Raw genomic sequence first — 26,908 nt, 5'->3', positions numbered from 1 at the left:
GCTTTCCTGTGCAGCAAGGCAAGGGCTGAGAGAAGTGTGCACAAAACCCCAGACAGCCCCCCAGAGGAGCAGGAGGGCCGCCCAGGGCTTTACGGAGGCCGCGGACTCTGGCTCCTGTCTCCCGTCGGCCTGTTTGGTAGAGACGGTGGGATCCGTCTTGAGGATAGGGTCCCTGGGCAGGGAGGTTTCCAGTCTACCAGACCCATGCTTCCATTCCTGCTGTTTCACAGAGCGCCAGCTGGGGCCCCCATCTGAGTCCCAAGACACGGGACATGGTCCCAGGCTGCCCAGGACCTGGCGGCAGCAAGACATACTAGTGGGCAAGACCAGAGACTCTCTCCCGGGAGCCAACAGCTGGGGAAACAAGAGGAGGGAGGAGGCTGCCCCCCCACCCTCCCTAGGAGAACAGGCCACCCAGACAGGCCAGCTCCCAGGTGCTCGGTGCTCACGGGGGTTTCTCAATCCCCTCTCCCCTGCCTTTCCCCTTTGCCTCCTGCCTCCGCGGGACAGGGCGAGGGCATGAAGAAGAAGGCACAGACGCCAGCCCCAGCTCCTCCAGATCCCTGCCCATCACCAACTCCTTCTCCAAGACGGTAAGCCAGCCGGGTCCCCAGCACACCCCTTCTGGCTCAGAGCCCGTCCCCAGCCCCACCTCTCCGTGGGCTGCAGCAGCCCACCCCCTTGCTTTGCGCTCTGTGCTCTGCCCTGGGCCTGCGAGCAGCCTCACTCCGGGGCTGCAGCCCAGACCCTCCTTATGTTTATTTAAAGATGTTTCCACCGGCTCAGGATGTATTTACACCTTCTCGCTGCCTCCTTTCCCAATTTAACACTTGGTGGGAGGAAGAGACGGACCTCCGAGGAGCCGTAGGGAACCACACAGGCAGCCGCTGAAAATTCTGCCAGGACTTCAGGTCCCGGGCCCCTCTGGCAGCCCCTGGGGGGCTAGCCCCGGAGAGGGGGGGTTGCTGGAGCAGCTGGAGCCGCAGACCACACAGGCCAGGCTCACTGCCCGTCCCCCAGCCCCAGCCCGCCCTCCTCCCCCCCTTACCCCCCCAATCTGGGGGTCCCAACCCCCCAAGGCAGGCAGCAGAAATTCTAACCCCAGAGGCAAAGCCCTGGGAAGCTTGTCAGCTCAGCTTCCAAAATCAGGCCCTGGGGGACCCAGAGGTTTGATAAGAAATGCCTTCTGTGTGTGGCTCTGGGGGGCAAAAGCCTCAGCTCTTATTTAAGGCAGCCCTTGCCAGGAGCCAGCAGGCCTTCCTTCAAAGGGTCATCCTCTAGCAGCCGTGCCATTTGGGGCATCTGTCGCTGCCGCCACCACCAGGCCCCGGGGTCTTCCTCTCCAGAGTCAGGGTTACAAGCCCGGCGCCGCGGGGCCCGTGGAACCCAACCGAGCAGGGTTCAAGGCACAGCCCTGCACCCACACCTTGCAAGCCCCACCCTCAGCCCCAGCGGCCTCCCTGCCCCCGCCCAAGGCTAGCAGATGTGTAAGCAGATGTGCGCCCCACTCTGGCTACAGCTGCCCTAAGCGGCCCCCGGCTGAGCGCAAGCCTTCTCTGGCCAAGGTCACTGCTGAGAACCAGTTCGCCTGTCCCTGTTGGGGGCAGGGACGCATCCACGTGCATTTGAGCCCCTGTATCTGTAATATTTGTGCCCGCGGAGGCACAGGGCTCCCCATCGTGCATCTGTGTTTCAAAGCAGCCCCACCGAAGCCGCTCCAGCATCATGTCCATCACCGCCGAGCCCCCCGGAAACGACTCCATCCTCCGGCGCTATAAGGAAGACGCGCCTCACCGCAGGTAGGTGGCGGGGGGTGACCAGAGGGCGCCCCACAGTCTCCACACCCACTCACTCAGCCCTTGAGCCAGCCTCGCGCTGCCCAGTTCACCGGTGAGGCAAGGCTCAGAGAAGGCGCTTGGTTTTCCCAGGGTCGCTCCGCAAACTGCCAAACGCCATAGCCTACGTCGGTTTGCCCCGCTCGCGTGGAAATCAGGCTTTTCCTGCCAAGAGCCATAGACCCCAGCAAGAGTCTCCCCTTTCCTGCTTCCCCTCCCTTTTCCTCACCTCTGGGAAACCATCCGTCCCCCACCTGAGGAGACCGCAGTGGAGGTGTTCCCTGGGCACTCAGATGCTGCGGGTCAGCGGGACATCGGGCATCTCATGCTCGGCTCGGGATTAGAGATCCCTGGGTGGTTTCCAGAAGGTCTGGCAGCACCCAGCACCCTGCAGGGTGGAATCCATGTCCCTGAACTGTCCACGGCCTGGTGTGGGCCTCGTGGTCGTGGAGAGCTTAGAACTCAGAGCATGTGTCCTGTCTTGTGTAAAGGGCACCCTCAGCCATGTAGGCCCATCCCACACGGTGGCCTGAGCTCGAGTGGGTGCTCAAGGCTCTGTGTCAGGAAGGGGAGTGAGTGGGAACCAGCCAGTGGGGCTGTTGGGACGCTGCTGACCGGCCCTTGATGAGCCCCCTCACACCGGCCACCTGGGACACCCTGCTTCCAGTGGTCCGTCCAGCTCTCTGGCCACCTTCCCCTCCTGCCCATGCTGCCCTCTCTAAGCCAAGGCCTCTCAGAGAGCCAGAACGTTCCAGGATCTTCCCCCGCCCTCAACCACGGCACACAGCCTGGGAAGCTCCTTTGGTCACCTGCCCTTCCCCGTGCCTCCCTTGTGTCTTGCAGCACAGTCGAAGAAGACAATGACAGTGGCGGGTTCGACGTCTTGGACTTTGACGGTAGGCACCGGGCGGATCTCAGAGGCACACCTGCGTGGTGGCTGCCTGCCGTCTGGCGGGGGCACGACCATGTCACCCACACTCCGGGCCTTCCAGCTCAGGGCAGAGCCCTGCACCTCCTAGGTCCACATGTAGTGTGGACGTTGAGAGGACAGTGTTTTCCTTCCTTTCCTCCCTGAGACCGGAGGTGTGTGGCGCACGAGCCCTGGGGAGACCGAGGGTGGGCAGCAGTCCTAAACTGGCCCCACGGCAGAGCCATGGGTTTACAAGAAGCTCTGCAAAGGCTGGGAACGAGGGCTCCGTTTCCAGGGAGCTGCAGCCCCTTACAATCGGGGCATGGGGGGGGTTAGGCCAGCGCACATGGAACCCCCACAGCCCACTACACCTGGGGCACAGGACACAAAGACTCATCCCCGAGTCCTTGCACTGCCTGACCCCTGGTAGGGCTGTGATGTACCCACCCCAAGCACCTGCCTGGGTGGGCAGAAGACAGATGGGTGGGAAGGGTCCAGAAGCCTCCTGGAGATGCTCCCATGCCTCCAACGGCTCCTCCTCCGCCGGGAGCACCGGGGCTGGCCCCCACGGCCCCAGGTGGGCCTGCCGCCCTCTCTCGTTCCCGGGCTTCCCCCAACCTTGCCCGCACCCTCAGCGGTTCAGGCTGCCAGCAGATACGATGAAGGATTAGCAGTTCTCCCTAATTGGAGACCATCAGAAGCTATCAAGTGTTAAAGAGAGGTTAGCACCTAATAGAGGCTGGGTAATGAGAAGAATTGAAGGAGTTTTGGAAAGGGGAAAGCTCCAAAGAGAATTCTGGGCAGCCATCCAAGGCATTCTGCAGCGTCAGGACAAATTCCCGATGCTCAGAGGCCTTTGTTACCAGCTCAGAGCTGGTTTGCACGTCCTCTGTTCTGGCGCCTGGGCTGCAGGGAGCGGGTGTCTGACTCCTGAGGCCTTGGGGTCCCACTGAGTTGGGAAGAGGGGTCAGTCCTCCATCCAGAGTCTGCCCTGCAGGTCCCGCCCCACCCCGCAAGCCTAGAAGCAGCAGATGTAAGACCTAAGGTGGTCCTGAGATGAAAATATGGACCCCAATTCAATTCTGCTAGGGCAGACCCCTTCCCTACGTATAGATGCAGGAGTCTTAGAAAGCAGGTAGCTGGCAGGGCTTCCCGTTAGAAGGGCCTCAGAGGCAGGGGCATGGTTTTTTGGAAGAAGTTTCAGTGCAGCATCTACAGCCAGCCTCCTGGCCCGGGGCCCAGTGGGAGAATTTCCTGGGAGGCAGGCGGGGAGCAGCAGGAGCCACCCTCCCTGTTCTGCGGGTTCTCACGAGCACACTGGCCCCCTTGCAGACGACAGTCACGAGCACTGCTCCTTCGGACCCCCGTCCATCCACTCCTCCTCCTCCTCCCACCAGTCCGAGGGCCTGGATGCCTACGACTTGGAGCAAGTCAACCTCATGTTTAGGAAGTTCTCTTTAGAAAGGTACCCTGGTGGCGGGAAAGGGGAGCCAGAGCTGGGGGAGGGGACGGTGGAGGGGACCGCAGGGTAAAGGCCCGCCAACCCCTAGATCTCCCAAAAAAGGACCATCCAGCTCCCCTGGATTCTAGGCTCAGAGGGTCCCAGAGCCAGAAAGCATTTCCCCGGACCCCGATCAGGCCCAGAGAGGAAGTGGCCTGTCCAGGGCCACCCAGAGAGGCAAGGGGGCAGCCCTTGATGTCCATCGGGCCCCCACCCCACCTGAGAGGCGGGAAGCCTGGTGACCGGTGCCGACGGCAGCCGTCCACTCCCCGGTGTTCGAGGAGGAGCCGAGCAGCCTATTGGCACAGACGTCCGGTGGGAGAGCTCAGTGTGGCCGCGGCCACGGGCTGGGGGGGACAGCGATGGGACCCTGCTCCTCCTCCTTGGCTGTGACTCCTGGGCAGTGAGCACCAGGCTCTGTCTTCCAGTTCCCGAAATCTAAGCTCCCATTCTCACCTCTGGGTTCCCCCCATCCCACGAGTGCCAGTTACACCTCCCAGCCCAGGTGGCTTCTCCTGCAACACTGCAGCCCGTGGGAGGGGACCCTACCCTTGGAGGCCTACCGTGGGGCATATCCTAACCGCCTCTCCTTTCCCTGACCCAGACCCTTCCGGCCATCTGTCACGTCCGTGGGGCACGTGCGGGGTCCCGGGCCGTCGGTGCAGCACACCACGCTGAACAGCGACAGTCTCACCTCACAGCTGACCCTGCTCGGGGGCAACACACGAGGCAGTTTTGTCCACGCAGTCAAGCCGGGCTCTCTGGCCGAGAAGGCGGGCCTCCGTGAGGGCCACGAGCTGCTGCTGGTGAGGGGCCGGGGGCCGGGGGAGGTGGCAGCACAGCCAGAGTAAGGCCCAGGGCTTTCCCCACTCCTTCCACACCTGTGCTCACAGAGGGCACACGCACCCGCAGGAGGGAGCAGGAGGGGGGCAGGCCTGCAGCCCGTCAGCCCAGTTCTCTCCAAAGGCCCCCATGTGTGTGCGTGTGCATGTGCGTGTGTCTGGAGCTCGTATGCACACACATCTGTGCACACACATCAGCCCACGGGGAGGTAGATGAGTTTAAGTGGGCCACTTCCTTGACTCTTGGCGACCTTGAGCTGGTCACACTTTGGGGAGAGGGGCTTTTGTTTCCCTGGCCGGGCAGCCTCACCCCTGTAGCCCCTCCCGCCCGTGGACCCCAGAAGAACAGTGTGTCTCTGATACCCAGGTGGAAGGCTGCATCAAAGGCGAGCGGCAGAGTGTCCCCCTGGACACGTGCACAAAGGAGGAGGTGCACTGGACCATCCAGAGATGCAGCGGCCCAATCACCCTGCACTACAAGCTCAACCAGGAAGGTAAGGCCGCCACGCCCACCTGTGCACGGCCATGGCCAGCAGTGCAACCCGTGTGGGTAGGGCCCTGGATAAGCGGCCTCCACATTCAGTGGGAGGAGCGAGCTGGTCGCAGCCCCATCGGGAGGGTCTGATGGCACCCTGGCAGGCAGGGGAGGGCAGGTGAATGGGAGCCCTGGGATATCTCAGAGTAGACAGTCTGCTTGGCCGCATGCAGACAGCCGGACCGGGCAGGAGGAAGCAGGGGCCTCTGGCTGACAGCCTGCTCCCTGCCTGGCCTGCCTCACCCCTCTCCCTGCCCAGTGGAAGCTTACTTCCTGGCCCCAATGGAGGCGGGGACTCCAGGCTGGCCGCCCCGGCACCAGCAGGGCCACCAAGCCACAGTCTGGGCCATGCCTTCTGCTCCATGGTCGAGGCTCCAGGACCATCTCCAGAAGGCCTCCCTCTCTTGTCATCTGGCCCCAGCAGGGCTGCGATCCTGGCTCCTCGGGCCACGAGTCCTGGGCAGTGAGCACCAGGCTCCACCTTGCAGTTCCCAAAGACTAAGCGCCCATTCTCACCTCTGGGTTATTTTTCCTGCGTGATTGTCTCTGCAGCTGGATCTTATTTTTAACCACTAGGACTCATGAATGTTTCAACAGAGAATAAATAACCACTTTCTCTCTAGCCGCTCCCCACTGCCCCCTGCTAGCGCGCACTCCTTCCCGGCAGTGGCTGGTTGCTGGGGAAGATGACTGTGACGGCTCTGTCCCCACACACAGGGACCAGCCGCTCAAGCCTCCTCCTCCTCACGCGGGCAGTCTCCTCCCCTCTTCCCAGCCCGGCTTTCCAGCCCAGCAGAAAGTCTCTGGGCAGCACCCTGCCCACTGGCCAGCAGTCCCCTGAGTTGAAGCTCTGTGGTCCAGAATTCAGGGTCAGAAAGGTCCCGCCTAGCAGGGTCTGTAGGGCTTTTCTCTGAGTCAGCAGAGAGCTTATATAGCGATGGGCGTTAACTCCGCCCAGGGGAGCCCTGGGGAGCGGGAAGGACCCGACCAGCCATCCCTGGCTTCTCCAGAAACATTGACCAGACAGCCCTGCTGGCGGGTTCAAGCCTCCTCCAGTGCGTGTGGTGACGACACACAGAGCCTGACTCTTAGAACGGTTATAGCTTCTACTGGGTTAGGCAGCTCTGCGGGGGGCGGGCGTGGTCTGATTTAGGGATTTGCATTATGGATTTATGTTATAGACATTCAGTTTGCTGGATTTATTGTATGCGAGGTTTATGCCCTGCTTTCGTCCAGAGGGATTTGTACAAACATACTGTAGAGGACAGTGGCATTAGATAAGGTTAAAACAGCACACAGTGTGGTCCTACCACTTGGGAAGACCTTTGGGTGGTGTCTGGACAGCTACATGTGTAGATAATCAAGGACCTAGTGATTGCACTTCCGTGAGTACAGCCAGGAGAAACAAGAGCGCGTGTCCTCAAAAGATACGTATGAAACTGCTCCCAGCAGAGCAACATGTCACAGCCAAACCCTGGGGACAGTGCAGCTGCGCACACAGCAGAAGAGCTAAATGAAAGTGTGGAGGGCGTCATAGCGGAGGTCCCAGACTTGTTGCAACTTGGCACACAACTTAGCTACGAGTTTCTTGGCAGCCAAGACAAAGAGGGAAACCTGCACAGGACACGGGGGAGTCCCTGCAAGCTCTAAGAGGCATGCGCCACTTGGGTGCATCCCCAGGGGCAGCAAGGAGGGAATTTGTGCCTGGAGGATCTTGGCAGCGGGAAGCCCTTCGCCGGCGGACAGCCCCCGCTTCCTTGACCCTCTCTCCTTGCACAGGGTACCGGAAGCTGCTGAAGGACATGGAGGAGGGTCTCATCACCTCGGGGGACTCCTTCTACATCCGGCTGAACCTGAACATCTCCAGTCAGCTGGACGCCTGCTCCCTGTCCCTTAAGTGCGATGACATCGTGCATGTCATCGACACCATGTACCAGGACAGGCACGAGTGGCTGTGCGCACGGGTCGACCCTTTCACGAAACACGACCTGGACGTGGGCACCATACCCAGCTACAGCCGGTGAGGACAGAGCCGGTGCCGGGGCAAGGGAGGGGAAGAAGGGGCTGCCACCCAGCAGAGGGGCTCACCGGGGGACTGGCGCCTGCTGACCAGTGAGCCCCCCCCCCCACCATTCCCTCCTCCTCCTGAAGCTCCCCAGCCGCCCATGGGTGTTTCTCCCTTGAGTCTTGTTGCTTCACTCACGCCCGGGAAACCATCCTTCAGCCATTGCCGGAGAATGCTATGGGGCTTTCGATTTTATGCTCTTTGGCTAGTCATGGTGAGTGCTGCCACAGGCCGCCTCCCTGACATCCTCACGTAATTAGACAGCCATAGTGCATCCGTTAGACACGGCAGGTGTCGGTTAAGCACCTGCGGACTCCAGCGGTCACTCAGGCCGGCCCTGTAAGGTCAGCACCTGCAGACACCCCCTCCCAGGGCTCGGAGGAGGGGATTTGCCATGGTCAGCCCTGGCCGCGGGGCTCAAACTGAGCTGCCTGGCATCATGTCCTCCCTGGGGTGGCCCCTGAGCCCCAGAGCTCCCCCTGCCTAGGGGCAGGCCTGGCCCTGAGGTTCTGCCCTCCTCTCCCGTTTCCCCCAGAGCCCAGCAACTCCTCCTGGTCAAGTTACAGCGTCTGATGCACAGGGGAAACCGAGAAGAGACAGACAACACCCACCACACCCTAAGGGCGCTCCGGGTAGGTACCCCTGTGCCCTGCCAGCAGACACCTCCCACCCAGCGGCGGTTTGGAGAGGGCAGACACGGGAGCCACTAATCTCAAGGGTGATGGGCTATAGGGACTTTGGTTCCTTGGGAATGGGACAGCCCCTCCAGGAGGAGTCCTGCCCTCGGGGACTTTCCCCAGCAGGGACACAGCCTTTCCCCTGCATCTCTAGTCTCCGCTAGAACAAGGCCCCTCTTATCCTCCAAGCTTGCTCTCCATCTGGAATGCCTTGATTCCACGACTAATGCTTCTCCCCTTCATACCAAGGGGGCTGGAGGACACGTCCCTGGTTCTCAGTGGCCTGCCTCCATGGGCTCTCGCATCCTGCTGAGCCCAGCAAATCTGACTGACTGATAACTGATTTCAGAACACCCTTCAGCCCGAAGAGCCACTTTCTACCAGTGACCCCCGGGTCAGTCCCCGCCTCTCTCGAGCAAGTTTCCTTTTTGGCCAGCTCCTTCAGGTAAAATGCCCCAGAGCACCTATTGACTTTGCAATCGTGTTTGGCTATGTCTGTGCCCTCTTGCTGCCGAGAAGAGAAGACCTGATCAAAATAACTGTGCTCTGTGTTTGTATACCACTCGAAACTTTCCCCAGTGCCTCACATGTCCCCTCCCATCGTGCCCTCACAGTGACAGGTCAGTGGACAGTCTCTGCACCTGTTGGAAACAATGTCACTTGCATAAAATATGGGAGGAAGTTAAGGCTAGATTTTAAATAACTTAGCTATTCAAATATTAATAGATCAGAAACAGTGAATCAGGACCAAAAAAACCAGACATCACAGGTGTCTAGGTCAGTTTCATCCCTCTGATCATGCATGAAATTTATCTCTGAGCATCATGGCAGCCAAGGGAAAAAGGGAAAGGCTGCAGATTCTTTAAATCTTATCTGATCCCAGAAACATTTTAGTTCTCTGGGACCAGAAAAATGTTTCCCTTATGTTTAATTCTAAAATGGATTTTATTTTGTATGAATCCTTTTACAAGGACATTGAGTAGCACAGTAGGTGATAGCTTCAGAAGGGATTTCACATAAATGCAGAAGCATCCTCTGCAGCCTTGTCAGCCCTGCTGACAAGAGCTAAGGGAGGAAGGTTAAGGTGTGGTCCCACAAGTGTGTCCCTGTGTTGGTACCATGCTAGTCAGACCCCAGCGGAGCTGGTATGTCACTCCACTTGCTCCATCCTAGTGTGAGAACATAGGAAACCCAGGTCACACCCAGCGGTGTGACACTGAAACCAGGTAGATGCAGATAGGTACCAGAGAGATACTTAGGGAGGTGGAAGGAGCCCTGGAGAGTCTGAGCTACTCTTAAAGGCAGGACCATGTGAGACCACACAGTCCTGCCCATGTCACTGCCCACTTCTCATGCAAAAGTCATAAACTTTGGGCGCCCCTAGGCCCAAGGGCCGGTGAACGACAGAGCCCGACTGAGATCTCAGCTCCCTGGATTTTTCTTCCTGCTGCAGGAGGGTATGGAGAGATCAAAGCAGCTCAGACAGTCGGTGGGAATTTAGAGTCTGTGTCCACCATGGAGGAATCCCTCTCCACCCTCCAGGGCTCAACTCTGAATTGTACAAGGCGGGTACGCCCAGAGCACTTGGAGAAACTGAGGCAGGGACTGTGGAGAGCAGTGTCATGGGAGTTGGAGCTGTCCTGCCCACGCCGACCAGGTGGGGGCTCCCAGCCAGGGACCTTCCACCCATGGCTCCCCAGGAATGCACATGGGATTGCCAGAGGGACTCCCTGTGCACCCCACCTGCACCATACCCCTCGGCAGGCTTCAAGCCTGATTAGGGAGGAGAGAGTCAGCCTTTGTTTGCTTACTTACTTAGCAGTGATGTCCAAAATCGCTCAAGGACCCTTCCAGCCTGCTAAGTGTCTCCTATCTTCACGGGAGAATGTGACTGACCCCAGTCCCTGGGAAGAGCTGGGGTCCTACCAGAGGTGTCCCCAAGCCTGGTGGCGGCAGTTCAGTCTGGTTAGAAACAAGGCCCACCAGCCCCGCCCCTGTCCTCCAGTTCGTCAGCAGGTCCGAGAACAAGTACAAGAGAATGAACAGCAATGAGCGAGTCCGCATCGTCTCGGGGAGCCCCCTGGGGAGCCTGACCCGGACGTCCCTGGATGCCACCAAGCTCTTGACCGAGAAGCAGGAAGGTATGGATGCCACCTAGCTCTTGACTGAGAAGCAGGAGGGAACCTGGCCCCTCCCCACCTCTTGCTGGCATGGGGGCTTCCGGGGGTCCAGGCGGGTCCTGTGGCTCCCCACCAGGGGTCTGGTACACACACTCCCTCGAAACAGGTTCCACCCTGGGAGGAGCTGCCAGGGGACCTGCCTGGCCTTGGCCCCGTGGCGCACACAGCCTGCCGGCAGGGGTGGGGGAGGAGGGCATCCCGCCAGGCTCACCCCTCACAAACACTCGCTAGCGTTGGTTGGAGCCCAGATGCCCATGTTAATTGGAGCTGTTTGCTGTGAAGTGTTCACTTATTGATTTCTCTCCCCACTGCGTGCTTCTTGCCATTTATCAAGCCGGCCCGGGGTCCCCGGCTGCATGGGCCCCTGTGGAAGGGGACTGATGGCGAGCCAGCCTTCCCAGCTGCCCTCATGGGGCCAGGTGGCCCAGGCACAGATGGCAGGAGGGCCTGGGCTCCCCTCCAGACTGGCCCTCTGACAGCCAGGTCAGGGGACCTAGGAAAGGACACGCCGCCGGTTTCTGGGGCTGTGGTTCCTGGAGCTGCCCAAGGCCATCTCTGGGCCACTCCCCACACACCAGCCAGAGAGGCTGGAAAAGGCAGAAGGGAAGCCACATCATTCCCTGCCTTTGGCCCTGGTGGCTTCCCAGAGCTTCTGAAATAAGCCCCAAGCCCCTCTTGGCCGGCCCTTCCCACCCAAGCCCCTTCGTCCGTTCCTGCTGGCCCCTCACTCTCCTTCTGCACCCCCCACCCACCCTCCCCTTCAGGGATAGCTCTTGCTCCAGCTCTTCTCACCTGGCTCCTTTTCTAAGCACTGGCCCCAGTCCCCGACTGTCCTCAGAAAAGCCATCCTTGCCCATCCTGCCCCCACTCCCTTCTTGAGAGCTCAGCACTGCCGCCCAGAGTGGTGGGGCTCATTACAGGCCTCTGACCTGCCTCCAGCCGCCACCACCTCCCTGAAAGCAGGCACCAGGAGGCAGGGCCATGGCCCCAGCTGCCCAGAGCAGGGCCGGGCCCTGGGTTACTTCGTAAACACTCCCGGATGGCCAAGGGACATCTTGGTTCCTGCAGACCCCGTGGGGTCAAGGAGGCTCCCAGGCCCTCCGTGCCCTGCACCCCAGCGGGCAGGCCAGGGTCTCACTGCTGGCCCTTCCCTGTCCCCTCCCAGAGATGGACCCCGAGAGTGAGCTCAGCAAGAACCTCAGCCTGATCCCCTACAGCCCGGTGCACTCATTGCACTGTGAGCGCCGCCGGCCCGTCCTCTTCACGCCTACCATGCTAGCCAAGGCTCTGGTGCAGAAACTGCTCAACTCTGGGGGTGCGATGGAGTTCACCATGTGCAAGCCAGGTGAGTGCGCCCCACCAGCCAGGAGCGCATCCCGGGGCCACCTCCTCCACCAGGTCAGGTGCAGGGGTGGGCAGGAGAGCAGATGGAAGGGCCACGCCCCCTCCTGGCCCGGTGTGCACAGGGAGGTAGAGTCACGGTCCCTGTCGCTGTGGCAGCCCCCTCGGAGTTCCCCGTGACCCCAGAGCAGGGAACCTCCCCTTCACCATTCACACCGAGGCTTCGGGATGAAGGGCACAGGGTCAGTTAGAGGACGGGACTTGGGGTGCCCACTCCGGCCCCTTAGGTAAGAGCTGAGCCATCCCTCATCACTAGGGCGCCTGTGTCCTTGATGTGGCTAGGGGACGATGGTCAGACACCTGATAACAGAGGGCTGAGCCCCAATCCTGACCGCAAACTACAGTCGTCCTTAGCATCATCTGTATTTAATTCGTGGCCATCCGGGACCCCCGTATCAACTGAAAGTCACGTGTCCAGCGGGGCGTTTGTTATAATAAAATACACGTAACACAAAATTTACCACTTCAACAGCTTCAGGGTGTCCAGTGCAGGTCTGTTAAGTATACCGTATTTGCAGAACTTTTTTATCTTCCCAAAATGAAACTCTGTCCCCACTAAACCCTCAGTGCCCACCCCAAGCCCCGGGTGCCCATGTTACTCTTTGTCTGTGTAGATCTGACTTCTCTGCGGGCCTCGTGTGAGGGAAGTCATCCGGTGTCTGTCCCTTGGCCTCTGGCTTCAGTCACTCAGCATCGTGTCCTTGAGGTCCGACCCCTTGGTAGCCGGTGGCAGCACGTCCTTCCTCGTTAAGGCCGAGGGACAGTCCCCTCTGTGTCTACCTCACCGACACTGGTCCTGTGCCTTAACAGCAGTCGTGCTAGTGGATGTGACGTGCAGACCTCCAGGTTTTGGGTTTGCCCTCAGAGGTGCAGTTTACATACAGCAACATGCCACCATTTTCAACGTGCCCTTGAATGAGTCTGGGCGGGTGTCTGCACCCCACAACCCAACCACGAGCAGGAGACAGGACATTGCATCCCCTCGAGGTCCCCTCGGGTTCCCCTCCACCCCTTGCCCCAGGCGCTGCTGATCTGTTTGCCATCACACATTGGTCTGCATTTTCTAGACTCTTCTACAAACAGGACCATGCAGTGTAGAATCCCTTGTAACTGGCTCCCTTCACCCCACATAATGTTTTTGAGACCCATCCGTGCTCCTGCTGCTTGCAGAGCCCCATCCCTGCGACCCAAGCGGCCGTATCCATCCACCAGGGGTCCTTTCTGCAGACCTCATGTGGGTTTCTCGTGTGGGTCTGGGTCCGGGAACGTTCAGAGCCATCACAGGGTGGGGTCCAGATATCACGAGCATTCTCTCTTGCTTTTTGCCACCTGCATTCATCAGTAAGCCCTAACATTGGGGGGATGGCCTGAGTGGGAGCAGACCTCCCTGCTGATTCCCGGGACACAGTGCCACACGCAGGCTTCTCCTGCATGCTGGCACTGACGACCCTGAGCTCTCCCTGGATGCCCAGCTCAGTGGGAAGTGAGAGGCTGCACCCCCAGTGCCCACCCCATGGTTTAGACCCTCTATGCCGGGAGGGCCTTGGCAGACAGTGTGGTTGGTGGGAATGAGCATGTTCCTTGAGGCGAGTGGTCTCTGGGTTAGGTTCTGCCCTTCCCATCGCTCCCCAGCTGTTTATTTGGGGCAGGGTATCAAGCTCTCTGTTCCTTCTGCTGCGGAACTAGGATAATAGTGGCCACTTCTCCTAGAAGTTAGAAGCTCATGGGTGGCCAGAGGCTACCCTGGGGCCAAGGACAGCATGGGTTCCAGGTTCTTAGCCCCCCGACATGGAGCAGGCGGGTGCAGACAGCTCATTGAGTCCTGCAGCTGCCGCGACAACCCCCGCCTTTCTCGACAGGGTCTGCGTGTCTCCAAGGCCCTCCCAAGCCCAGCTTCAGGTGTAGGAACCTTTCAAGGGTGTGCCACCCCCAGCTCTGCCTGCCTATCTGGGAACCTCACACACTCTGCAGGGAGGCTCTGGGAAGAGGACCTCACTCCTGCCTGAGGCTTCCTCCCTGGCAATACGAGATTAGGTAGAAAGCCGATTTAAAAATCCCACTTAGCCGCTCTGAATCCTACAAATGTGCTCTGTCTTCCCTTTGGTGCATTCACAGCCAGGCAGCTGTGGGCACTGTAGAGGGGGGCGTTCTAGGCTGCCTCCCTCCCCCAAAATCACCTTTGGCTCCTCCCATGCTGGCTCTCCCACTCACTTCCAGTGCACAATGTAGCGTACACGCCAAATCCGCGGGCTAGTGTGGGCTGCCCCGGCCAGCCTGGGTCTGAGCAGGGAACTCCAGTCCTGGACTGACTCTACCCTCTCCTTTCATAAATGGAGAATCTGAGGTTGAGAGATTAAAGATGTGTTCATGGTCACCCAGCCAGTGAGCTGGGTCTCCAGTATATACCTCCTCTTCCAGGAAGCCTGCCTCTTCCTCTGTTCCCTCCAGACCTCCTCACTGCTGCCACAGTAAATAGCCCATCACTGTGCCTACTAAATTGTTTCGTAGCTTCCTGTATCCCGCATTCTTCTCCCCAGCTGTGTCATAGGTTCTCAAGTACAACAACAGCTATGTGTTTAGCATATTTTGATTCTAATGACTGATTCTTAGATTTTCAATAAATGATAAATTTCAACAAAAATTAACTTCAGGGATGGGCGGATGGATGGAGGGAAGGTCGGGGGATGGATGAATGGGTGGGTAGTTGGATGAGTACATAGATGAACGGGTGTATTGGTGGATGGGTAGAGAGATAGATGGATAGCTGGAGGGGGGATGGATGGTTAGATAGGTAGGTGGATGGGTAGCTGGGTGGATGGACAGTTAGATGGATGGGTAGATTCATGGAGGGATGGTTAGACGAACAGATGGCTGTTTGGATGAGTGAGTGAGTAGGTGGTTGGATGAATGGTTGAACAGGTGGGTGGATGAGTAGATGGATGGATGAATGGATAGATAGTAAGTGGATGGATAGATGGTTGCATGTGTGGATGTGTAGATGGAAACATGGATGGGTGAGTGGATGAATGGATGGGTGGATGGATGGATGGATGATTGGTTGCATGGGTGAATGGATGGATGGTGGATGGGTAGATGAGTAGATGAATAGATGGATGGGTGGGTGGATGGATGGATGGTTGGTTGAATGGAAGGGTGGATGGATGGTTGGATGGGTGGATGGGTGGATGGTTGGGTGGATGGAAGGATGGATGGATGGAAGGACGGATGGATGGATGGTTGGTTGGATGGTTGGTTGGATGGATGGATGGCTGAAAGGTTGGGTGGGTGGACAGTTGTCCATCCTTCACGATAGACAGCTCACCAGTATTGCACTTCAGTGTCTGAGCTACTTTGTCCAATGAAACTTAATGCTGAGAATTTACCAGCCAGCTCTTCTGTGGGATGCTGTGGGAAGTGTAAAGAAGCCCTTGACCTTGCCCTTGAGAAGCCTCACAGTCTAGTACAGAAGCTAGGGTTCATTTAAACGTGGCCCGAAGGGGATCAAGGTAGAGTTCTGTTGAGCCCAGAAAGGGGAGGTTTGTGCTGCCCTCAGGACTGGCCCTCTGTCCGCAGACGTTGTCACCAGAGACGAGTTCCTCAGGAAGCAGAAGACAGAGACTATCATCTACTCCCGGGAGAAGAACCCCAACACTTTTGAATGTATTGTTCCCGCCAACATCGAAGCTGTGGCCGCCAAGGTGAGGTGGAGTTGGGGGTTGGATGGGGTGAGACCACCGGTGATATTTGTGAGGCGGCCTCAGCCGTGGACAGGGGTGGGGTACAGAGTTGCTCTGATCTCCCTGTGGGCAAACCTCCTCCTTCTCCTTTTCTCTTCTGCCCCATGTTCCTCTCCACACACCCTCATTCTCTGGGGTCTGACATGCACGTTGACAGTTTGAAGCCACCTTCTATTTCTGATGGCTCCCTGGCACTTGTCTTCCCAATTCACTTCGCCCAGGGTCGTGTGCCTGTTTGTGAGAACAAGGGCCAGAGACAGGGCATGTGGGTCAGAGAGACAGGCAGAGAGAACAAGTGGGCACCAGGAGTTCTATTCCCCTCAGAGGGAAGTTGGTAGCAACTAGAGAAGTATCTGCATGCATTCTAGAATCTTCTGCAGCCAGACAATATGGTCCTTATTGGCCCCAAGCATTGAGTTCTTTCTCCTTCCGGGGCCCTTTCCAAAGCAAAGCTAACTGTTGAGTGCTGCCCTAGCATGTAGGGTGTCAGCTCTGCAGTGGATGGTGACTGAGGGGTCACACGGAGATTGTCCTTCTTCAGAAGCAGTGAGCTCCTCGGCGCCAGAGAATCACACCTTGCAGATGCTCCCGGGACTGTCCAGCCCCACCTCACTTTTCGGGGGTTTTCTACCCTTGATAGAACCACCAACGCCTTCGTAAGCAGAAAGGGGTAGCAGATGTTCCTGAAGCTGATTTTGCTTTTCATTAAAACTCACTCGTGCCTCCTGCTTCCCCTTGGGCTCGATGCCTGTGTTCTGGCAGCACTCACTGCTGTGCATAGCCTTGTGGGACCAAGTGTGCCAACAAGCAGGGGTCAGGCTTCACCTGGTTCCCTGGTGCCGCTGGGGGCGCTCAGGGCTCTCTCGCCCCTATCCCTGCCCCGCAGAGCCTGACCCTACACCATGGGCCCCGCCCCCGCTACCCAGAGGGGTTGGAGGAGCTACTGACCACTGGCCGCTGTGCTTGCAGGACAAACACTGTCTGCTGGAGGCCGGGATCAGCTGTACCAGGGACTTGATCAAATCCAGGATCTACCCCATCGTGCTCTTCATTCGGGTGTCAGAGAAGAATATCAAGAGGTTCAGGTAGAGCTCAGAGACCCCTACCGCCGGGCTTCCTGCAGCCCCTCCCTCCTTGCCACGCCTCTGGGGTTGCCACTTAGAACCACTGGGCACTTGGTCCCCCTGCTCTCTGTTTAGGGTGCCTGGCTGTGCCTGGCTGCCATCCAGGGCAGACTTGACCCCCAGCCTCTAGCAACGGAGAAAATAATACCCAGAGCACGTCCAGAGGGACGAGGACTAGGGGGAATGGATGCAGGCTGCAGGCAGCTGGGGAAGGGAAGCTGACATTGGAGCAGCCCTCGGGCTGCGAGGGCAAGCAGGGCAGGTGCTGAGGGAGAAGAGCCCAGACCTCGAGGCAGGGACAGCGGCAAGAGACCATGTGCTGGACTGTAACGGGGAGAGCCATCTCACAGCTGTGGGGTCCAGACCACGCCATTTGACATGATCTAACAGGACGTAAAATGCTCCTTCCTGTGCTGTGTAGAGACAGGGGTTAGGACCACCTGGGCGAGAGCTGGAACCCGATCCTCTTTCGCAGGCGATGAGGAAAGGTCTGAATCCATGTTCAAGGTCAAGCCCGTGGTATTTGTGGCAGGTTGGCTGTGGGGCTTGGCACCTGGCCATCAGGCGGTGCTATCCCTAACCCCAGTTCTCCCACACATACACAGCTGCAAGTGAGAAGAGGTAGTGAGGCCTCTGGCCTCTTCCACCAAATCCTTCCAGTGCACCTACTAAGTGCCTGGCCCCGGGGAACCCACGAATGAGCACACAAGACAAAAATCCCCACCTCGCCACCGCATACACATTGTGATGGGTGCTGTCTGGAAACCTGAGGTGGCCGCGTGATGGCGAGGCTCGGGGGAAGCCTCACACACTGCAGGCGGCGACATGGGAGCACACGGCAACTGCCGAAGACGGCAGCCCGGAGGGTCCTCGCGGGATGGCCGCATGACCCAGTGGTTCCACGCCAGGGCACCCTGCCCGGAGGAACCCAAAGCATCATCTCCGAACAGCTCACAGCTGTGATGCAGCCTTAGAAAGGAAGAACGTTCTGGCACCAGTGACAACAGGGATGAACCTCGACAGCACCAAGCTCCGTGAAACAAGCCAGGGACAAGGGGAAAATCCTGCGCGATTCCACTTACTCTAGGCCCCCGGACGAGTCGCAGACGAGTCGATGGTGACCCCAGAGGCTGCGGAGGGTGAGGGGGAGTTAGCGTGTTCGCAGATGTGCGGCTCAGTTTCGCAGGATGAGAAAGTTCTGGAGCTCGGTGGCACGGTGACGTGCAGAGACGTACCACTACCGGCCTGTGCTCTGTAATAGCGGTCAGGACGGGAACTTTTACGTGTGTGTGACCATGATTATATAAGACTAAGCAGCGTAGCCCCCCTGCGCGGTCCATCAACTAGCTCTGAAAGATGGGAAAAAAAAAATTTTAAGTAAACTAAAGGAAAAAAATTAAAAGATTTTTTTAAGCCCCACCTCTTGGGATTTCCGCAGTGACCAGATAACGGGGCCCGTGGCACGGTGGAGTGCTGGAAGGCGGCAGGGGAGGTCAAGTGGCACAGCACCCCCTGACCCCCACCCCAAGGCTCCCCCCGCCCAGCCCGGGGACAGATGGTCCCCTGGCCTGGGCTGCCGTGCAGCTCCCACAGCGCCCTGTGTGTGTGTGTCCCTCCCCCGCCCCTGCCCTCTGCCCACAGAAAGATGCTGCCACGGCCGGAGACAGAGGAGGAGTTCCTGCGGCTGTGCCGGCTGAAGGAGAAGGAGCTGGAGGCCCTGCCCTGCCTGTACGCCACGGTGGAGGCCGACATGTGGGGCAGCGTGGAGGAGCTGCTCCGGGTCATCAAAGACAAGATCAACGAGGAGCAGCGCAAGACCATCTGGGTGGACGAGGGCCAGCTGTGAGGGGGCCCCCGGAGTCCGAGCGCAGCTCCCAGGGTGTCCGGACCCCAGCGGGCAGTGCCGGGGGGTGAGGGGGCTCCGTCCTCCTGGTCACGGGCCACCTCCCACCAGGGAGTCCCGGGACAGACGCAGCTGAGGGGACAGACACTCTCCAGTGGGGACGGGACGGGTTTATGCCCCCCGGGGCTGACCTGGCCCCACGGCACCAGCAGGGAGGCAGGGTCCCCCGAAGGACCCGACGCCAGGCCGTAGGCCAGCGGCCCCACGGAAGCCGGAACAGGAGATGAATGTAACGCATGGAACAGGTGTCCTCCTTGTAGGCAGGGACCCTGAACACCAGGGCACCTGCCAGCCCTCGGAACACGCCAGATACGCCTTCCCAGGCAGGACAGTTGGGGCGGAGGGGGAAGTGTGCCATGCTATTATTTTTCTCGCATTAAAATCTCTCCATTTCCTTGTTTTCAGCCTTTATAAAATTATGATTATTTCATCGTTGGCAGAGGTGTTCAACTTTTGCCCCCTCAGTAACCTGCAGAGCACTCGGGGATCGCTTAGGTCAAGCCCCATGTCCGGTGCAGGCGGGGAGACTGGACATCCTAGTTCATCCAGTTCACCCAGGACACACCTGAGTCACCCCTGGTTTTTGGGCGGGATGGGTCCCAGCTCCTCTTTGACTAAGCTACGTCCTGACTCTGGTGACAACTTATCAAGTCACTCTGGAACAGGCCTGTCCTTCCATAGGCTGCTTGGGAGGTCCCCCCCACCCCCGTCCCAGACTCCAGCCCCAGAGACCAGGGCCCCTTACTCCGCTCTCCCCACACGGGCTCTCTGCTTCTCTGCACGTCACGTTCATAGCTGCTTCCTTCCGTTCAGCATGCGGGGTAAGGGTCTGGATTGGGTTTGCTCCCACTGCCTGAGGGCTGGGGCGGCAGGTGTGTGTGCAGGACAGCTGTGCTTCCCTCCGCAGCAGATAGCAAAGACCCTGTGGGTTCTAGAACCATTCTCCTCCTGGACTTCTTCATGCAGACTTTCCAAGTATGGACCTGACTGGGCGTGGCCAAAACCAGGCCAGTCCAGCCTGCCACCACACTGAGTATTTATCAAACGGGTAGGTGGTAGGATGGGCTTCCATCCCAGGTCTGCGTGTTCATGGGAACCGGGGGAGAAACTGCTGGTTGACAGCCCACTTACTAACAAGATCCTGTTTTTATTCTGGGAAACGGTGTGCAGCTAAGAGACCATATACCCCAGCCTCCCTTGCAGCTAGGGAGTAATCAAGAAAATTTAAGGCAACAAGGTTTGGAGGAAAGACAAAGCAGACAAACAGCCCTTTCTCTAGTTTCCTGCCTGGACTACAGATGTGATGGCTGGAGCTCCAGCAGTCACCTTGGACCTTGAGGTGACATTGAGAATGGAAACTCTGTGCAAGAGGGTGGTGGAGAAGATAGAGAAAAGGAGTCTGAGTCACTGATGGCACTTTGGAGCCCAGGGCTATTGCTTGGGTTTTGTTTACATGGGACAGAAATAAATTTTTATCTTGTGTTCAATGACTATTATTTCAGTCCTTGGTTACTAAACAGCTTAAAGCAATTCATAACAGATACAGGAACAACTCTTAGTCTTAAATACCATGGGCATGAGTGGTTTAGGTTTTTGCCACATAGTCAAGATATGAATTACAAATAAAAGAGCTTTTGATGAATATCTCGGTCTTAAAAAACAACACTGTGCATCCTGCGGGGTTTTTTTAAATTTTTATTTTTTAGCATTTTGACACTTAGAAGTCAAATGAGCACCACAAAGCCTGGGGAGGTACAAGTGGGGGTGGGGGTGAGGGGTGTCCGAGGCAGGGGGTCTGGTCCCCTTGTCCCTCTTTGATGATGATTAGTCCCCGCACCCAAGACCCAGGTTTGCCAGAGAGAGCAACGCCTTTACAAACAAAAATATATTCCCCCAAGAGCCAGTTAGTAAGGCTTTTTTTTTTTTTTTCCCTTTCTCAAAACAGGCCCCAGAATCAAGCTGGATGCACTGGGCCCGGAGAGGCCATGCTTCTGGAGGCCCAGCTGTGGTTAATTGTCCCCAGATAAGCCGTCCGCCTCTTGAGAAGCTGCAGGAGCTGGAAGTGGCGGCTTCCGTCTTGCTAGAGCTGTACATTGAACAGTAAATTCTACCCAAGCCGGGGCAGCTGTGTTTCCACTCATACCCGGTGCTTCCTCTTAAAGTACTTAGAGCCAAGGGGACAGACGTGACCAGAAGAGGGACCCGGAATGAAAGGTCTGCTGATTTATTTCTATTTATTTATTTAATTTCAGATGCTCAGGCCTGTGCAGACTAACCAAACTCGTGGCTTGCATGCAATTTGGGAGGTGGGAGAAGACAAAGGGCGAAGAGACGACACACGTGGGGAAAGATGCCTGGAAAAAATTGGTGGTGGGCTCTCCCTCCTCTCTCCTGCACCCCTGAGCCATTTTCATCAGGTTCCAGAAGGCAGGCCTGTGTGCGTGCTAATAAGATGGGGCAGGAGGAGAGAAGGTCAGGAATGAGTTGCTGTGTTCTGGGTCAGTCCCCGATGGAACGGGGAAGTCAGCAGGAGGCTGGGGTTTGGCACCCTGGGGGGGGGGGGGTTTCAAAGAAGACCTCTGACATCATCTGCTCTAGCTCCAGGCTGCCTGGGAAGGAAAGTGGGGCATGCGTGGGGCTGGGCGATGGGGAGACTGCAGCTCAAATTACTGTACCAGAGTCTGCAAGCCGTGTTTTCCCCTGGGAGCCAGCCCAGGGCTCAGGGAGGCGCCCACGATGCACAGTAGAGCTTGCTTCCTGCATAGAGAAACCAGGACCCCAAGCTCGAGAAGGAAGCCTGTGCCAAGGGGGTAACACCAGGGATAGACACCAACCACACAGCTCGGAGCCCCAGAAATGGTGTCACATTTGTAGATCTACACTTTCCCCGGGGGGAGAAACGGCAGGCTTTCTCAGATTCCTGGGGTCCCTGCATCCCCAGATTAATGACCTGTGCTCTCGGGTTGGGAAAATATTAGCAGCTATTTTTTGAGCTCCTACTCTGTGCCAAGCACTTTGTAAGTGTTCTTTGACTTACTGACCCCACAACTCTCCTCCATGTTATACAGGAGAAGAAAAGCCCAGAGAGGCCAAGTAGCTAGACGAAGGTCACACAGCTAGAAAGCTGGAACTCCAGCCAGCCCCAGCTGACTTGCCAACTGCAAGCTTTGCTGGATCTTCCAGTTCAGAGGGCAGGGCCCTGGTGGCAACTGCCGGGCCTCTCTGCTCTCACAGTGACTGGGGACAGGCTCCGGGGTCCCAGGCAGTGGCTGGCTTGGGGCCAAGTCTCAGGATCAGAAGGGAGAGGATGTGTGTTTCCTCTCTTCCCCGAGGCAGCCTGCTTGGGTTTCTACCTAACCAGGCCACACTTTGGGGGTGGGGAGGGGAGTGGGGGAGGGGCTCATCTCTGAGCCCTGGCGTCGTGCCATCACAATGGCCTCAAAACCCACGGCGTCCAGGGTCACATTCCCTGCGAGTGCATCTATCTAGGTTGGCATCTCTCTCCAGCCCTGCTTTGCTCCCTGTCCTGGATTTGTCTTTGGCAGTCCTGCCAAGGTCAACCAGGATGTTCTGGCTGCTTGATGGGGAGATGCACCTCCTAGCACCTGCCCCAGCCCCTGTGTTATCCAGAATGTTCTGCAGGGGTTCCAGCAACTTCCAGGAAGCCTCAGCCTGTGCTCTGATGACCTGGGGCCAGAGAAATCTCCAGGGGCAGGAGTCTGGGGCCAGGGGGAGGGTTCCAACTGAGACTGATCCTTGGTTTTTTTGTTTCCATTTCAAACCCCAGGAACCCAAACTAAAAGCAACAGGAAGTGTCCTACCCCACTGTCCTGGCTCCCTCCCCACCCAGGCTGTGGGGCTTGGGGGGAAAAAAAAACAGACCCTGAGAACAATTCAGACCATCACCCTTGAGGCCAGCAGAAAGGACCCAGGAACCTCAGTGGGGGCAGAGGCTCCTTGGTTTTTAATCTATTTCTAACAGATAAAATATCACAGGCTTCAGAAGCATGTGTTAGAGGACGCCATCCACGTAGATCCTGTCCCCTGCCCTGTCCCCATCCCCCAGAGCCGCCTGCACCCGTCCAGGCTCTTCGTGCACAGACGAGCTATGGTGTGCCCACTGCTCGCTTTGGTGCATGACAGAGGACACTACTCACGCTGTCCCATACTTTACACCTAGGAGCTCTCTCCCTATCTGTTCCCACAGCTGTCTAGTGTCCCCGGCAGGCCACCCCATCATTTCCTCGTTAGATATGTAGGTCATTGGCAGGGACTAGCTGTGGCCCTGCATCTCTGAGAGGGGCTCTGCCTGGGTCACCCCACTCACTGCACAGCCCCCGGTGCCCTCCATCACAGTGGTACCCTCTGATGGCCCGGCTTCTGTGGGTGAGGACCAGAACAGGCCTGGCACTCTGGTCTGGGGCTTTCTCCGTGGGCCTGTCGCTCGAGACCCACAGGGGCTGTCAGCGTGTGGCCAGCCAATCCTCTCTGGCCTTGGGGAAACTTGGAAGTTCTAAGACCCCTGCCCCTGGGGCTGCTCTCTGCTGCAAAGTGGTAAGCAGGGTTTGGTGGGAGGAGCTTTGTACAGGACCCCGTAGCACCTCCTGTCCTCCACTAGGGAATACCAGTCCACACAGGCCTAAAGCCAAATTCACACCCTCAGACCCCAAACCTGCCTTCCCCACCCACCCCTGCTCGATCCTGCGGCCAAAAACACTAGGTGACACCCACTTTCTCTCACTGTGTCTCTGTCTCTCTTATACTCTCACTCATCCTGGAACTCTTAATCCCTCCTGAAGCCATTCACCTCTCCCCATGGCCACTGCCACACTGGCCCAGGCCTCGGGGCTGGGCCTCCTTTTGCCTCTCGCTGTCAGCTAGGACACCCCCAAACCACACATAGCACCCCCCCAACCACATCAGCCATCTTGGTTTTTCTCTGGTGTCTAGGGCTCCGCACAGGCTGTTCCTCTTCTGATATGCTGTTCCCTTCACTCTGCCTCCCTCCTACTCATGCATCAGGTGTCCTCTGGGGGAGGACGGCCTGACCTGATCTGACCTGAGGGGCACACCCGCCACAATTCTTGTCAGACCATGTTGGGGTGACTGTCTTCACTGTGAGCTTCACAAGGGTGGAGAGCAGGTCTGTCTGATTTACCCCTCACACCCAGTAGCTGGGCACAGGCAGCTGCTGGGTTGGACATATAATTAAGTGCAAGTCATTGCATCGCCATCGGAGCTGCCCAGAGTCCAGCAAGGATGTAAGTGAGTGAAGTGGGCCATGGTAAGTCCATAGGGATAGGTGGGGACTGTGACAAATTGGCCAGCATGTAGTTCATCTAAAGGAGGTAGTTGGAACTTAGCCCCAATCACTTAATGTCATGTAGGAAGCAAACCCTATCTTACCAGACCTTCTCATTGTTCTAGAGAACAGTTGGCTTTCCTCTTCGGGCCAATTACCTCATTGTTACAAGATGACTGCCACAGCTCCAGACATCACATCCTCACTTCTGGTGCCCAAAACAAGAAGGGAAGATCTCTCCTTTATTGTGGAGGAATATGTTTCCCAGAAACCCCCAGTAGGCCTTCTCTGATGTCTCATTTGGCGAGTATTGAATCCTATACCCACTCTGGGGCTATGCACATTGTCACTCAAACATAGGAAACAGGACTAGTCCTTATGGGAAGAAACAACAACATTTGCCACAAGAGAGCTTATTTAGATGGTAAATCTATTAGATGGTAAATGTCACCTTTGAGGAGGTGACATTTTGAGCAAGGGCTCAAAGGGAATGGCAACAAGCCATGGAAAAACAATGTGGAGCAAGAGTGTTCAAGCAGTGAGCACAGCAGGTGCAAAAGTCCTGGGGCAGACACAGAAGCCTGCCCCAGCTAGCTCAAGTGGAAAAGAAGGACAGGTTGTTGTGTGATGGGATACACTGTTCCCCTACGGAGGGCTCTACCACTCCTACCCTTGGACCTTTTATGTCAGGAGGAGGCCAAGAATGAGAATAGGGGCCTGGGGGGAATCCTCCGACTGGAGGAAGGAGCCGCAGTGAGAGAAGTCGATGGGAGAAAGAGAGAGCATGTTTTCCAGGGTTATAGTGCACACAATGTGTTTGCTTCGTGACATTTAAGGAACTCAAGTCTTGGGATGCCTTTTATGGTTGCCGGACTGTGTTTCTTGTCTTCGGCCACTTTCGAAAGGCCACTCTCAGGTCACATCACCAGAGGAGCTGAGAATATCTGCAGCCAGAAAGTTCCAGAGCAGTCAGGCCCCCTGGGGGTGACAAGGGGCCAGCAAACAAGGCAGCCCTGGGGGTGGCTGAGCCAGATGGTATCAGGGAGAGCCTCGGTGTGGGGACAGTGTTGATACCATGGGATCAGCGAAAACTCCATGTCAGGACTCACTCTCCCTTGACAGCAGGCAGGGGGCTCCCCTGGCGTGCCCAGCTGTGAGCACAGGCAGGTCAGGGTTAGGGGACCAGTCATTGGCAGAGAAGGGGGTACAGGGGAGGTAGTCCGGGTACCTGCGCTCCCACAAGCCTGGCTGTCCCCAGGCCCTCACCTTCAAAGAAGAGAAATCCAAGTGGGACACCAGAGGGACACTGCATGTTGACAGCTGGAGGTGTCGCTCTTAGCAGAAAGGGCAGCTCACGTGACCTCACGTGACCCCATGACCTTTACCCGGTTCGCACCTAATTTCTCCCAATCCGATTCTATTGTTTCGCTGAATTTCTATTTGTTAGAGAAACAGTCACAAACCAAAGGTGGCTGTCACTTTCGCTTGCAGGGTTCATGGGGTCCCCGGGGTCTGGGCCAGCCAGGCTCCTCCTGCAGGGTCCAAGCACCCCCTCCACACAGACCTGGGTCAGGGACGCAGTGGCCCATCCGGGCAGCGGGCCCTCACCTGGCGGCTTCCCTTCCCGCCTCTCGCCCTGCCCTCTTGTCATCCGACCTCTGTGGATGAATTGAGCTCCCTCCATGGGGCTGGGGGGTCGCCGGGCACTGCCAGCCTGTCCTCACCCACATTGATTTTCCCCCTCCTTCTCTTGGTCATCTGCTCACCTGGGGCTCTGACCACCACCTCAGGCAAGCTGGCCAGGATTGCCTGCTCCCTTGGCTTTGAGGGTCCTGGACCTCTGGCCTTGAACAACACCCTCAAACCAGTCCTGGCACCAACATGTCCCCGTGGTGAACGTCAGCCCCATTTAACAGATGGGGGAACTGAGGTACAGTTGCTGGGAAGGGGCAGAGCTGAGATTTGAAGGGAGGGGCCTCGGGGTACCCCTCACAGCCAGCTGGGGCATCCCTGGGGTAGGCTTCACTGTCGGGGCAGGGGTCAGGGTCACGCCGGAGCACCCAGGTCTTTGGGAGGGAGAGGGAGGGGCCCCCTGCAGGGGCAGCAGGAAGCGTGGGGCTCACGAGAAGAGGGGTGGGAGAGGAGGGGCGTGGACCAGAAGAGGAGACGCTTGGCTTGCTGGTTTGTTTGGGTGCTAAAATTAGCAGCTTGTGAGTGAGGGGGCCACGGGCTCACGCTCTGCTCTCAGCACTGGCTGAGTCGAAACCCCAGGTGCTCGTCTAAAAATTGTCTCGAAAGTTTCCGAGCCGGTACGGCTGACTGGAAATGAATGTCTAATAACTGGAATTTCCTCCTTTTCTATCACATGTCGTGTTCGGCTCTGACCTTGTTTTGACCGAGGCTGCAAGGCTCCTCAGCTGGGCTGACTGGGCACAAATGTGGCTACAAGGCTGTGGGAGACGTGTGTGCGTGCGCACGTACGCATGTGTGTGTGAGAGACGGAGACGCAGACCATGGCTCCGAGACTTTTAGTTCTTCCAGAAAAGACTGGTCCTTACTCTTCGTGTCCCCAGCCCAAAACCCAGCACGGGGTGGACACGAGACTCCTTGGGGACAGCGTACCTGCACGGGGAGGGGTCCCCAGGCGTCTGTGGGCTGGCAGATGCAGGAACCCAGGGATGGAAGGAGGGACATCTGAGTTCTAAGGGAACTTTCTGTAATTCCCCGAAGGTCATCTTTCTGTAGAGTGAGGCCATAAAACCTGATGTGCCCAGCGGGGGGTGGCTGTGAGGGCCAAGTGACCTCACACAAGGGAGCCCCCAAATGGGACAGTCTGGCGAGGCCAGGGCCCCTAGGCTTCTCAGGTTGGGTTTGCCCCAAATGTTCAAAACCAAAC

The 26,908-nt window shown here is 57.7% G+C and overlaps 1 protein-coding gene and 1 long non-coding RNA gene across 5 annotated transcripts in view; both read left to right on the top strand.

Annotated features, from left to right (window-relative positions):
• CARD11 (caspase recruitment domain family member 11) overlaps positions 1–20,200 on the top strand; it is a 112,032-nt gene extending 91,832 nt beyond the window's left edge. For 3 of the 4 annotated variants that reach the window (XM_032327463.1, XM_032327466.1, XM_032327467.1), the window contains 14 exons: positions 511–593; positions 1,699–1,799; positions 2,679–2,731; positions 4,078–4,210; positions 4,851–5,052; positions 5,456–5,582; positions 7,403–7,643; positions 8,224–8,320; positions 8,715–8,810; positions 10,371–10,506; positions 11,711–11,890; positions 15,520–15,644; positions 16,653–16,768; positions 18,449–20,200. In XM_032327463.1, coding sequence (XP_032183354.1) covers positions 511–593; positions 1,699–1,799; positions 2,679–2,731; positions 4,078–4,210; positions 4,851–5,052; positions 5,456–5,582; positions 7,403–7,643; positions 8,224–8,320; positions 8,715–8,810; positions 10,371–10,506; positions 11,711–11,890; positions 15,520–15,644; positions 16,653–16,768; positions 18,449–18,653 — 1,895 coding nt within the window. In that variant the 3' untranslated portion in view covers positions 18,654–20,200. The remainder of the gene's footprint in view (positions 1–510; positions 594–1,698; positions 1,800–2,678; positions 2,732–4,077; positions 4,211–4,850; positions 5,053–5,455; positions 5,583–7,402; positions 7,644–8,223; positions 8,321–8,714; positions 8,811–10,370; positions 10,507–11,710; positions 11,891–15,519; positions 15,645–16,652; positions 16,769–18,448) is intronic. The other variant, XM_032327464.1, reaches the window with a different exon arrangement.
• A 341-nt stretch (positions 20,201–20,541) lies between these two features.
• LOC116580776 lies at positions 20,542–25,973 on the top strand. The gene is made up of 3 exons (XR_004281788.1): positions 20,542–20,798; positions 20,963–21,080; positions 24,138–25,973. It is a non-coding gene; the product is annotated as an uncharacterized LOC116580776 (long non-coding RNA).
• The last annotated feature ends 935 nt before the right edge of the window (positions 25,974–26,908 follow it).

This window comes from Mustela erminea, chromosome 20 (genome assembly GCF_009829155.1).
Source record: "Mustela erminea isolate mMusErm1 chromosome 20, mMusErm1.Pri, whole genome shotgun sequence".
Taxonomy (NCBI): Eukaryota; Metazoa; Chordata; class Mammalia; order Carnivora; family Mustelidae; genus Mustela; species Mustela erminea.
Note: the sequence above shows the minus strand (reverse complement) of the source record. Positions and strands in the feature narration are given on the sequence as shown.